At 36.8% G+C, this 13,649-nt stretch overlaps 1 protein-coding gene across 3 annotated transcripts in view; it reads right to left on the reverse strand.

Annotated features, from left to right (window-relative positions):
* Positions 1–3,605: 3,605 nt before the first annotated feature.
* The window catches only part of TRPM1 (transient receptor potential cation channel subfamily M member 1), an 87,993-nt gene continuing 77,949 nt past the window's right edge, over positions 3,606–13,649 (reverse strand). For all 3 annotated transcript variants that reach the window (XM_054042981.1, XM_054042980.1, XM_054042979.1), the window contains exons 24-26: positions 13,137–13,339; positions 11,789–11,921; positions 3,606–7,764 (exon numbers count right to left, since the gene is read on the reverse strand). In XM_054042981.1, the coding sequence (XP_053898956.1) occupies positions 6,483–7,764; positions 11,789–11,921; positions 13,137–13,339 (1,618 nt within the window). In that variant the 3' untranslated portion in view covers positions 3,606–6,482. The remainder of the gene's footprint in view (positions 7,765–11,788; positions 11,922–13,136; positions 13,340–13,649) is intronic.

Genomic DNA, 13,649 nt, shown 5'->3' on the forward strand with positions numbered 1-13,649 from the left:
AATGTAAGATATGCAAAAAAGAACTTCCAAGACAGCACGACTTCAGTGAGTTTGGTCATGAAGATCCTTGTTCTAGGTTTGGCTGCAGTAGCCTACAGAATGCAAATAGCTTGAGTCCAACCACAGGATGAAGAACTCTACTGATTGGTTAAATCTGCTCTAGCATCTGGCTGACACAACTTAATGGACAAATAAGGAGCAATGGGAAAAAATGAGAAACAGATTTTACTCATGTTTTGTGTTTCATCCTTATGTGAAAATGCAAAATATATAAAGGTTTTGGAAGTAAAAAAAAAATACTTCTGATTCTGTCTTGGGTGGTTATAGGGAGACCAGATGTCCTGATTTTATAGGGACAGTCCTGATTTTCTGGGGCTTTGTCTTATATAGGTGCTTATTACCCCCCACCCCCGTCCCTATTTTTCACACTTGCTGTCTGGTCACCCTAGGTGGTTATCAGGAAAGCCAGAAGCTGAATATTCATTGTTTAGCTGGCAAACATATGGATGCTATGGGAATGATCATGTGATCATCCAGTATATGAACTTGGCACTGTAGTGGAAAGGCTGTATCATCAGGAACCCCAAACTGAGAAAGTAAGAGCCAATCAACCATCAGAAAAGGCTGAGGGAAAAGAGACAGCAGATAGAGATGAAACTGCCAGGTATCAGGGTGCAGACCTATGACTTATCTGCATAACTCAGACAATGATAAATAGTGTGTATTCAGTCATTCTGATTGGTTTTATTATTTATGGATTTGGATGTATTATTAAAGGGCCATTGTTTAGTAACTGTATTTAAAACAAAACTAATTTCACCACACAATTACATTTATTTTTAATTGTTTGTGCTGTTTGTTTGCTCCTCCCTCCCCCCATCCAAGCTGGAACGGAGATAACATTATAGTGTAATGTTTGGGTTGCAAACTACACATTCAATTACAAAAATTCATTTTTAATTTGATAATATTTTTAATTTTAGTTTTACTTCTAAGAAAACCTAAATTGGATGCCTAAAAGTATTCAGATCCACAGGCAATTAGCTGCCAAGCTAATCACTAATATTTGGCAACTGTTTACTTACCTTATGTAAAGTAGGTTAACAATTTTGGCCTGTATATTGCCATTGTTTTGTATCTGAGCTCACATTTAAGTCAATAGCAGCAAAAGCTCTTAAAAAATCATGATTGTCTTGAATTTTGTTGACTTGTTGGGAAAAGCCCAGATTAAGACACATGATGCACATAGCAGCCAGTATTAGTACCATGACCAAATTATGTTCTCATTAAACTTAATGGGTTTGCATGGGAGTATCTGGGCATAAAACATGGTCCTAGAAGGTTTTGTGAATATTAAAATAAAGGGTTGAGATTTCAGGACCTGATCTTTGCCTGATCCAGACAAAACATCCGATTGACATCAATGGAGAACTTTGATCATCATGCTCTGGTGGTGGAGTTTGAAAAGGAAAAAAATCCTGTATTTTTAAAATCATATGGAGCAGCTTGCAAAGGGCACCATAGATTAAATTCCCCACATTTCATTCTGTACTTGTTCATTTAAGTTTTTATTTGACATTTTAAAGACACTGTTAAATCATCATCTCTTGCAGTATTTCTACCCTGCATCCTTTCTGGAATCAACAACTTTCTATTCTAAGAAAGTACATTTCTCTGCAAAAGCTCTTGCTGTTGTGATACTCTTTTCATAGCAGTTCCAGAGAGCACCTCTACAAATCTCTTTCTGCTTTTCTACTGGAGACAGATCCTGTTTTATAAGCTAAAATCCCTGGTGGGTTTGTTACGTGAGAAATGACGCAGCTTGTCTCTTCTGTATTAACATTCAAAAAGATCACTGAAGGTAAATTCAAAGATGAGACAGATTTTTGAGAGGGTTGCTCTCATGAATGAGGTTGACCCAAAGGGACAAAATACTTCAACTTGTTGCCACCATCTTTTCTTCATCGTTCAAAATGTTCACAATTTTGCTTTTCTTTTAGAGAGAGAGAGGGAGAGAGAGATTCCCAACACAAACTCTTGGCTTGATTCCCAGTTCGATTAGGTTACCAGTTACGATGGAGTCACATAACATAAACACAACTTGACAGAGTACTTAATTACAAATGTTTCTGTCTTCTACAGGTGATTGATTATGCTTTTGTAATCTAACATGACAGTTTTGCCCTTTATATATGCAAGTCCTGTTTGTGTCCTGTCACTGTCTATCTATATCATGGTGTGTCTGCAATGACTATTGTTTATCTTGTTAATTTGAAGCTGTCTGTTAAGGGATGATACATTGTCATAGCCTTCTCTTTCTAACAGAAACTGTCAAAGTATTTTTCCTTAATCAAATAAATATTCTCCCATTACTTTTATCTACACTGAGTAGACTCATTGAAATCAATTGGATTATTTGAGAAGTTAAGGTATGACTCTGCCTAAGTAAGTGTATCATGTTCTAGCCCTTGGAAGCTTGCGTTTGAATTTGGTTTCTTTATAAATATTTTTTTCTCCATTGCATGTAAACTGTACACAATGTTGTGTTATTACATGAGTCTATTATGTGAGCAAGGCTATTAGAATCTTTAAAAAATATAAAGGTAAAAAACGAAACTTTGGCATGAAGCCCCTTCTTCCAACAGGATTGCCAAAAAAACACAACAGCAACAAAAAACACAAAAAGCTGAAATTGCATTTATCAACTTTGCCAGTTGCTTCCATATCATTAAAAATTACAACTAATTTATATCACATCAGATCTGCAACAGCATTTTGTTTCAGCATTAGCCCTCTTCAGACGAAATTACAAATGCAATCTCATTCCTTATGTATAATGGTTTTATGCTGCGGACAAACATCCATTACGGAATAGATTGAAACCAATTTTATACTGCAGTTCTACTCTGACCTGTTCAGCAGAGGATCATGAGGTTTAAAGGCTATTGAAAATTTTTGCACTGGAGAAGTTCTCCATTGGAAAATGCTGATTTGATGGAATCAAAATGTTCATTCTGTCAATTCTGTCAATTTTTGACAAAACCAGGCCAGTTTCCAGAGAGCCTGCCTGTCTCTCCATTTGCTCCTGGATCCTCTACTCCCCAGCAGGTTGGCTGGCAAGCTCCCCAGCCCCCTAACTTTCAAGCTGCCTGCTGGCCTTGCCAGCCCCCTGCATTTTTCAAAAATAGTCCATTTGGATTGTTCTGAAACAGGAGAGTTTTTTTAGAATTCCTTTTGGTGGAAACATTGTTTTGAATTCAAATGAAAACCAAAATTTCCACATCTAGTGAAAAGAAATTCCCATTTTCCAACCAGCTGTAGCTATTGAGTTTCACTGATTCATTATCAGATTTGATCCCCTTAGATCTTAAGTGCCAGTCAAGCTAGATTCCTGAGTGCTTGTGCACCATCTCAAGATAAGGCCCGACTGAACCAGCATTGCCAACTCTCTTGATTTAATTATGAATCTGATGATATTTGGTGTTTTTCCTAAAGCTCCTGGAGTCACAAAACCTGAAATTTCTCAGTCACATTTTTTAAAAAAAAGTTTCTAGCCCTCATGGTTGTGGATAAAAAAAGCTCAAAAACATGAACCAGAAGGCAAATAAAAAGAAGCCAACATTTATTTATATATTCACTAGGATTGCAAGATCAAGGCCTTATAAAGGTATCACTCCATAGAATCCCATCTAAGTTAAAATTACTGGCAACCATTAACTGAAATTCTGCTTTAGAAAACATTTACTTCATCTATTCTGTAAAAAAAGAACAGAGCGGCTGCAGTGTTTTCAGTATCCTTACAGTGACAAATTTGTTACATTGTATTTATTATTTCATATCTTTTTGGTATTGTTCCTAGAGCTAATATAACTGGTTATTTATACACAAAGAAAATCAATAAGTAAAAAGTTGTCATTTAAGAGAGTTCCATGTTAGTCTAATTCAATGGTTAATTTGAGATAAATTAATAATTTAAAATTAGAAAGTGACTCTGGGCAAATAAAACATGGTTTAACACAATTTATAAAGATGTTACAACAAGATGCATGCAACATACTGTACTGCATACTGAAATGGATACTGCTCATTTAGCAAAAATGCTGAAAACCTTTATCTCTTTTGAGTTTGCTGATGAATCAGTTTCCGGCAAGAGTGTACAGGCAAACAATAAAAGGCATCTGCAAATTAGAACAAATATTTTAACTACACATATAAAATGACCATGAAATTGCATCAAACTGTCATACAGCCGTGTAGAAGTGCAACAATATCAAATGTCATTCTATTTTACAACAGCAAATCTCAAATTCTGAGAAACTGAATAAAAAAGCCCTCATGGAAAAAAAAAAATCCTGTCTTCAGGTACCGATAACATTGACAAACCTTTGAATAACAACAGCAGGGAGAAGTGCCGTAGTTAGTGAAGAATGAACTTTTATAACTGTCCATTTCATTTAAGTTTAGCAGCACTGTATAGTATAGGAACATGTTTTAGATGGAGATATTTGATACTAATGACAAAAACATGAGGCAGCCAACATCTTACTAGAATCTTGACACACACACGGACACACACCCATATCCACACACCACCCCTCCTTTCTTTTTCAAATATTGTAGTAGAGTTTTAATTGTAAACACTAGGCCCCATGCTACAGTGGATCTAATGATGGAAGAAAATACATATTAAACTCTACAATTTCAAAATAGTGCATGCAAAAATCCTGGTTACTAACAGCAGAACTTGAATATAAACCTTTGAACAACAATCTGTAAGGAAAATAACTTTGAAAGTCAGTTAGCTTGTTTTCTTTCTCATCTGTTAAATGGTGCATTTGCCCTACAATAAGGGGGCTGCCTTGAATATTTTAGAAAAGTAGTCCTGGAAAGTAACAAATAAGAACTAAGTAATCAAAATATAACATCACCAACAAAATTGCCAGAAACAAGTACATTTTAGTACTGCACTTTGCAATACCTTTGAATGACGACTCACATTTGAAAGATGTGAGTTAGGAAAATACTGACTATAAATTGTGAAATTTAGGCCCCCTTCATGGAAGATAAAAGGGAGGAGCCCAGAGCTTATTTTGTGGAGTTTGTTTTCCTTATGTAAATTGTTTTGTAAATTCAAAGAAAAATATTCAATTTCTGCTCTCATTTGGGGAGATTTAAATTTTTATAGATTTCGAGAGACAACAACCTGATCTTCCTATACAAGAAATGTTCAAAAGAGACAGGTGGGATTCACACTAATAAAACTGAAATGGCTGTTCAGGTTGTATTTTCACAAGAGGAGGAAAATATGACCAACAAAAAATTTATCATGGTTTTGAAGCACCTAAAACAAGCTTCAGGTGCCACTTGTGCTCCCCAGTTGTCATCAAAATGAAATTCCCAAAGGAAGAAAGGTTTGTTGCATTAGATTGGCTGGAATAAAGGTGTGTATGTACTTTATCAGTACTTGTTTATTTAAATAAAGCAAATTCCATTTACTGCGAGGCTCCACTGTAATCTCTGGTGATGCAAACCACTGATGCAGGTCTTGGACTCTCATTTTCCCACTTCAATCCCCACTAAGTGTTTTGAAACAATGATCACTGCCAGTTAAAAATATATATAGTTCCCAAAACAGAGCCTCCAGAAAGCAGTATTTCCAGTATGATGCCCAGCTTAAGGCAATTAGTTTTGACAGAGAGAGAGAGTGAGTGTGTGTATGTGTGTGTGTGAGTGTGCGTGCTAAGGAGGATACTCCTTCTCAAAGTAAAAGAAAACAAGATGCCATCACCCATGTTCAAAGACAGGTGAAATATTTTGGAACCAGACCAAACTGGTGGCTTCCAAGTCCTGCTGTGCTTGGAGAAACCTGCATTTTTTTTGTTTTGTTTTAACTCGGTTTATGTCGATTTTATTGACTGAAAGTCACTTCTGATGTGCATTCCTTGGCAATTTAACTAAGAGGTATCCGTGAAATCAAGGAGATTGCAAAACTTTCCTTTGCATTCAGTACTTTTTCTTCTTTAAAGACTACATCCATAAGGAAATCAGGTGGACATGTGCAGATAAAGCTAGTCCAAAAAGTTTGAATTTAGCAGCTTTCTAATGAAAAAAGGGAGAGAATTTTCTCAATTTTTTTATGAAAATATTTTCCAGTTTTCAACCAGCTCTAATAAAGATTCAATCAATAAATGAATATGGAAGGCCAACGGACCCCAGAAAGGTCTGGACCACTTGGCATTTTCTTATCATGCTTAGCCTTACATCCACCCCTAAAGCACATGTCTTCCTTTCACCCAAATCACAAAGCGTTTGTTTGAGAACAGGGTATTAACATTTCTACAGAATTAAAAATACAGAAAATCAGTAAATGCAAGATTTTTTTAGGAATTAAATTTTCAAACATTTCTGTTCAGTGTGGTATATTTGTTAAACTAATCCAAACAAATTCTTGATTATCACTGCCACATGGACTGTGAACCATTTTAGCACTCAGTTTCCGTGGAAGTGTTTTCTTGCTTAGCTTTTTTTTCTTCTGTTGCACTGCCACAGGCCACCACTAGATTAGTTACACTGCTGGCGTGTCCTGGTCTATTTAATTTGTCCTTAATGGACTTGGCTTTCCGAGAATGGCTGTGTAAACTCTTTGATCGTACAGATGGGAATCTATCAGTCCTGTCTGGCTTCACTGACAGTAAGTTTTCTGTCTCAGTCCTGTCGGTGACAGGTGTAGAAGTATGAGAGGCACTGACACCTGCTTCGCCAACATCACTGTCATCTTCTGTATCTGTCAGTAACTGTTTCTGCTCTGCTTGCCTTTCTGCTTCAGACTCACCAGGATATTCTGGACTAGGTTCATTAGAAAGTTTCTGTTCAACCTGATATTTCCACTCACTAGTCCACTGTTCAACTGTGGAAGGGCACACTCGATCCATTATGGTGTTATAGTCTGTGGTCCAGTTGTTGACCCCCCCAACCAGCTTCCCTCCATGTGCAAATATAAAGCTCCTTGACTTTAGCATGGTTGTTTGACAAGCATTGAAAGCTTCAGCAGGGTAATAGCGCATTGCCTTAGACTTGTCCAAGGGATAAGAGATAGTAGCTTCTAACTTGGTCCTTTCTACTGTTAAATGAGTGTTCTGAAAATCTGGTCTTGAGATTGACTGTCCATTCATAACAATATCTGTTTGCTTTATGCTTTGGGGAATTGTTTCATCACTCTTGAAAATCCCTTGCTTGTCATCAGATGAAACTGAAACGTCTGAATGTCTAGTGATATTCTGTGCAATTTCTAATGTAGATTTATTGTAATCTGTAGTGGCAACTGTATTAGCACTGGAGATATAGCGAAGACTACCCTGACGTTCTGGAACCAGCTGCATCTTTGAGTCTGCACCATCTTTCTCTTCTTTCGTACCAAAATAATAGGCTTTTTTGCGCAATCCCATGGCTGGTGACATCGCGGTGGTGCTATCATCAAATGTTAACTCATCACCACTGACATGATATCTGTACATGCTGTAGCCATCAGAGCTGTTGACACTGCTTTGCCTCAGGAGGTAAGTGGCATCACATTCAGAAGAAGCTCGTGAGTGTGTATGCGTCAGCTCAGATTTGTCAATACCCACCAGCTTTTCGAGGGCATTCACCATCCGACCAGATAGCTCCTCCAGCTGAGAAAGTCGAAGGTCAACTGTCTGAAGAGAAGCTTTCATAAAATGTTCTCTTTCATTCACTTCTTCTAACCTCATAGACATGTTTTCCACTCTGTGGAGTACAAGAATAAGATTAATTAAATCTACCATAGAATGTTTTCAAGTAACACACTAATTTCTGCTGAGTATTGTTAGAGTTGAATTTTGTACCATACATGTTCCTTACTAATATCAATGTCAAAGGTCAGAAGTGCTGAATGTGCAGTTTTCACATACAGGGTGAAATTTGCTCCTGAGCAGAAAGCCAAAACAAGATTTCTGCAGCCCCTGAGTCCCACTTAAGCTTTCAAAACAGAACTTAAGTCATGCATAAGTCTTGTGCTGGCCCTCTGAATAGCAGAGAATTTTACAATATATGCACTATCTATTTATTTTAAGGAATAGTTCACTCTTCTAACACACAAACTTCTCCCCATTTTGTACAAAAGTTTGTGTAATACACTCTACTATATTGTGATTTTCCAACAGTGGAAGTATTGAATATATATGTAAACTGTCGAAAACCTCGCTTATAGCTACAGTACAGTGTCACAATATTTGGTATCTTACTGTCTAGTCACTTCTGTTTTCTACCCCTGTATCCCTTTTTGTTTAAGAAAAGATATGCCATATTTGATTTTTAGTATGAATCATTATCTTGTTAAACCTATTCTGCCATTTAATTATTGTGGAAAGACTTTCAGAACTTCTTGAGGAGAAAGCTGAAAACTTCTCAGTTTACAGCTGGAGGTTGATACCTTTTATTTAAAAAAGAGAAATTATATGAAATTACACAGCACTTAATATTGCAAGTGTGGAACATTAGCACCTTTCTTTTAAAATTACATTGTACCAAATTATTTGTTCCCCAAAACTTGAAAAAAAAAAAATCAACGATGCAAGATGCTGAAGCTCTTGATAAAACTAATCAATCATTTACTTTTTGACATCTTAATTTGCACCAAAGCCAGTAAGGTTTTCTGGGGTGTAAAGAATGCAGAATCCTGCCATAAATGAATGCCAAAATCTCAGAGAGTTTTGGATGGTCTCTTACTTTGAGCAAGGAGTTTTAACATCAGATTCCCTTGCTGTGAACCCCCGTTTCATTTCTTATTGCCTTATCTCAGATCCATCCCACTCCAATAATTTACTGTTCATGAGTATTTGGATGGCCACTGGATATTCATGAAAATATCTGAGAACTCTAGAAGCTTCACAAATTCTAACACCAATTGTTATTCGTCCAAAAATTCATAATGGAAACATATTATATACTATTGCCATTCTTTAGTCTTCTGTTTAAAAACTCTCAGACATCCAGACATGAAGCAGAAACAGTACCCATTGTGACCTAGTTGACCAATCACACACCACAATTAACAGTGAAAGTGAATAGTATACAAAACTATCCATAGGTTGAAGAATATTTGCATGATATTCAGTGAATACTTATGAATAAATTTGCAGAAATCAGATCTAGTTTCCAAAACAATCTGAACAAATAACTTTCTAAAATAATTTTATCAGCCCCATTTGTACACTAAAGCAGTTCATTAATCTGATTCATGTTATTGAAAGATTTTGCACTTTCTGTTGAGCTATGCTCATTACGCTATACAAAATGGAAATTTAAGCTCTTTCCCCCCTTAGTTATTAAGTGTCCAGGCAAGTACAAGTCATGTCAGCCTTGAGGTAGGCATGTTTTTATATTTCTTTCCACACATGCCAACCTCTTCATGTATAATAGTCATTCTTCTCTGTAAGGAACTCTATTAATTATATGGGAAGTATTTTCTAATGACAGATTCAAATGTTGACTTGATATAAGATAAAGATAATGGTGAAAAACACATTTGATTGCTGCATGAAAGAGAATGTACTCTGGAGTTTATGGAATTGTGCACTACTTTAGCCTTTTATTTCTACTTTCCAATTATGTACGAGATTTGCGAACAGTAGAATCATTTAAAAAAATCTTGTATAATTTTCTTGTATCATTTATAGCATAATGGAAGTAACAGTGGAGGAAGACTGGATATAAAAACTACACACTGGGATGTGATTAGAGATCACATACTAGCAAATCAACCATGGAAGTAAATTAACATTCTTTTGCTCCCACATACAAAAGCTGGTGGAGCATCTGGAGCAAGAAGCCATGAGAAATATGCAGATCTACTTTGTGACCATGTACAATAATGAATCAGAGAAGCATGTTGGTTCTACTCTATTCGCGGTCACAATAGCCCTGATTTTGACAAATTGCCATGGCATAAACAATGCTGTAGAAATTACACACACACGCACATTTCATTTACTCTCTGACTCCCAGACTGCACATAGACACTACTTGATGTTCAGGACACCTCCCAGTCAGAAAGATGTTAAAGAATTCAGAGAAAGACATTTAAGTGGTAGTGAAGAGGGTATTTGGATAGCCAACCTTGGTTTTGAGTGCCCCTGACATAGAAGTTTTACTGTGGTTATGACTAGAAATGCTTTGCTTAGAAGGGATAATGAGCAATTTGCTGAAGCTAGGAGAATTGGTGACCCACTAGGAGTCACTAAGAGTTATGTGCTTTATTTAAGTTAGCTATAAAAGATTAAGTAAAAGAATACACTTTGGAGCAGTTCAAGGAGCTTTTCTTCGAGCAAAGACTAACATCTTTTCCTCAGCAGCTGGACGGAAGAAGGACCCCCGGAAGCCTGGCTGTTGATCACTTGAAACCATCTCAGACTTTGGGTCACTATGTTTGGTGCTCTAAAACTATTGCTTGAGACTCAATAAAGAAGGAGCTTTGGGTGAAAGCATCTTGTTTGTACTAATCATTCATCAGATGGAGTAGCTGTGTCCCCACTGATTTATTCCTGACACCGCCTGCAGAAAACGGGTTAAGTTATCACCATTTTGGGTTCTGAAAGCCCCAGATAACAGTGGCACTGATTTGTGAGGATTTCTTAAAAGAAACATATGGATAGAGTGGTCACTATTAAAGTGTTGACATCTACTGTTCTGAGTTAATTAGCATTACTGTGGCATTGCAGGTATTCCCTTTGCTATCACACTGACTATTTGCACATGGTAAATGTTATGACTTGGCTAAATGATGACTGAGAGAATTTTTATATTTGGCTATTATTATTCTAAAGGTGTAAAAAACAGCAGGAATAGAATCATTTAGGATGGTCCTTAGGGTGGGGCTATAACTAGGGATTAGTGAGTATGCAACAGGGTAAAGGAATAAGGAATATATAGACTGAATATCAGGTATCATTTTCTTAATAGCGAGATTTCTTATTTTGTGGAATAGTCATCCAAGTGAATAATAGAAGGCCCATCATTTGAGTTATTTTAAAACTGCCACTGGAATAGGTAGAGCATGTGAAAACCTTCTGTAGGGAAAAACCCTGCCAGAGCAGGGTTGTTGATTAGACGATCTAGTAATCGGGACATATACTACTACTGGTTAGGTCTTCATATTTACAAATATTACCTAAGCCTCACAACACCTCAGTGAGGTACACATAGGTATGATTGCTATTTACAGATGGGGAAGCTGATAGAGAAGTTAAATGATTTGCCCAAGACCTCAGGGGGAATCTTTACCAGATCTGAGATTAGAATTCAAGAGTTCTGGGTGTCCAGACCTGACATGCAGACCACTAGACCATACTTCTCCCTTCCTATCTCACTGCTCTTGTCATTTGATTCCACTCTAATACAATAAGGCAATCTGTTAGAAATCGAGCAAGTAGTCATTTGTTAAAGTAGGTAGAGAAAACCTCTCTGAACTTCACACAGCTGAGGGGGGGAACAGGAAGTGTAGAAGTAAAATGTGGGCAAGGCTTCTTGCAGTATACCCAGACCACACAGAAGAAACAGTGCTAGAGTTCTCATGAGAAAACCTGCTCTTGTGAGAGATTCAATTTTGGAGACAGATTGTTAGGTATGGTTAAGATAAGCATAGAAACTTTTGGTGTATTTTTTTGAGGCTACAAATATCGCATAGCTTGACCAACACTAGGTGTTAATGAACAGGAAAAAAAGTTTTCTAATCACTAGTAAAGTTTGGGTGGTTTTTGTTTTCACTAGTTACCTTTCAGATGTGACTCTGATACGTTCGTCATTAGATGATTGTTGTTCATCCTCCTTTTCCTGAAAATATTCCTCAACACATTGCTCTTCAAATTCATACAATTTCTTCAGCTCTTCATCATTCAGAAACAATTCTGCATAAAATTGTAAAATGTATTAGTTGAATTGCCCAAGATTCATATAATTTTAAATCCAATATGACAGGTGGGTTTTTCTTTTGTAGGCTTTTTGGATATTGGAGAGGTCGGGAGGGGTGGGGGGAGGAGGGGAAGGAATTGAAGGTTTTGTGTCTGCAATCCTTGCTTGGGCACTTAATAAACAGGCTATTTTGTAAACAGGCAACCACCACTTAGCCAAAGTCCTGAGCACAATGTTATCTTACTCAGTCAATCTGATTGCTCGTTTAGATGAATCTTCTTTTTTACCATCTTTCTAAAAAGGGATGTCATCACATTCAGTAGATTAAATCCAATGGGTCAGTCTGTTCCACTGACAGACTTTGGGTAAGGACTTTTCAAAAAATTGCAATTATTTAAAAAAAAAAAAAAAAAAAAAGGAAAAATAAATGAGAGAACCCCGCCCTTGGGAATGCTTCATATTATTTCCAGGGATGTCATGTATGTAACTCTTTTTTATCAGGGGCATAGGAAACAAAAATAGAATTATCTAAAAAATATATCTCCCATGAAAAACAGAAACCAGGATAGGTAAAAATACTACATGAATGCTAACATCTGTTTGATTAAATCTGTTTTTTCTTCTTTGTTATTATTATTATAATAATAATAATGTTAAAAGTAACAATTTCAGGGCACTTCCATGTTCAAAGCATTTTACAGATAATAATTAATCCTCACAGTGCTCCTGTGAGATAGGTAGGTATTATTACATGTGGGGAAACTAAGGCATGATATTGTCATACATGAACTGGTAAAGGCAAGAGAGAAGTCAATGTGACAGATGAGATTAGAAACCATAATCCCTGTATCCCCTCAATTTCTTAGTGAATGACCTCCATTACCTATTCTTTCCCTCCCACTGGGTGGCCTTCATTATAATTTGGTTAATTTGGACTAAACAGATGCCAAGACTATAGGGTCAGTCACTTTAAAAAAAATGCTAAGGAAGATCGGCAGCAGCAGTGCAGCATCATATTCTGTGGGCTCAGGACCCTGGAGACCTCTATGAATTTATTAGTTTGATGCAAGTGTTGTCACATACTGATTTTTACTAATACTGCCAATGGCCAAGGTGAAGAAAACGAATGGCAATTAGCACTGGATAAATGGCTGCTTTGTGTTCGAAATGGTATAAAGAGCTCTATTTAAAACACAGAATCCTTCACATACTCAGTCCCCGGTCACGCTCATCCTGGTCTCCTTCTTGTTTCTTCCTACAGCGACAGCAAAGGCGGATGATGATTATGTAGAGGTGACTGAAGATGATCATAGGTGGAGGTAGGACAGGTCTGTCGTGGAATGTCATGATCAGCTGATATCGCTGGAATTTCCAAACTTGGTTGGATATGGACTTCACTTCAAAGAAGGTATTGCTGCAAGAGAGGTTATTGTTAGGTGTATTGTTTTCCATTAGGTTCTGATGATCCTTTGCCATAAATAAGCATACAATTAAAAATACAAAGGATATTAAATAGCAGTCTGAGTTCAGATACAATAATTTGACATAAATTGCTGAGTTGTGTAGCCAATCATTTCCGCAATTATAAAGCCTGGAGGCTCTAGTTGGAAGAGACTGTTAAGTCTGCTGATTAAGTTGAACTGATAATTTAGCTATCCTTTTGACTGTGGTAGAACAGCAGCACACTCCTCCCCAGAAGGCTATCCTTTTAGAACAGTGGTTCT

Source organism: Malaclemys terrapin, chromosome 10 (genome assembly GCF_027887155.1).
Source record: "Malaclemys terrapin pileata isolate rMalTer1 chromosome 10, rMalTer1.hap1, whole genome shotgun sequence".
Lineage (NCBI taxonomy): Eukaryota > Metazoa > Chordata > Testudines > Emydidae > Malaclemys > Malaclemys terrapin.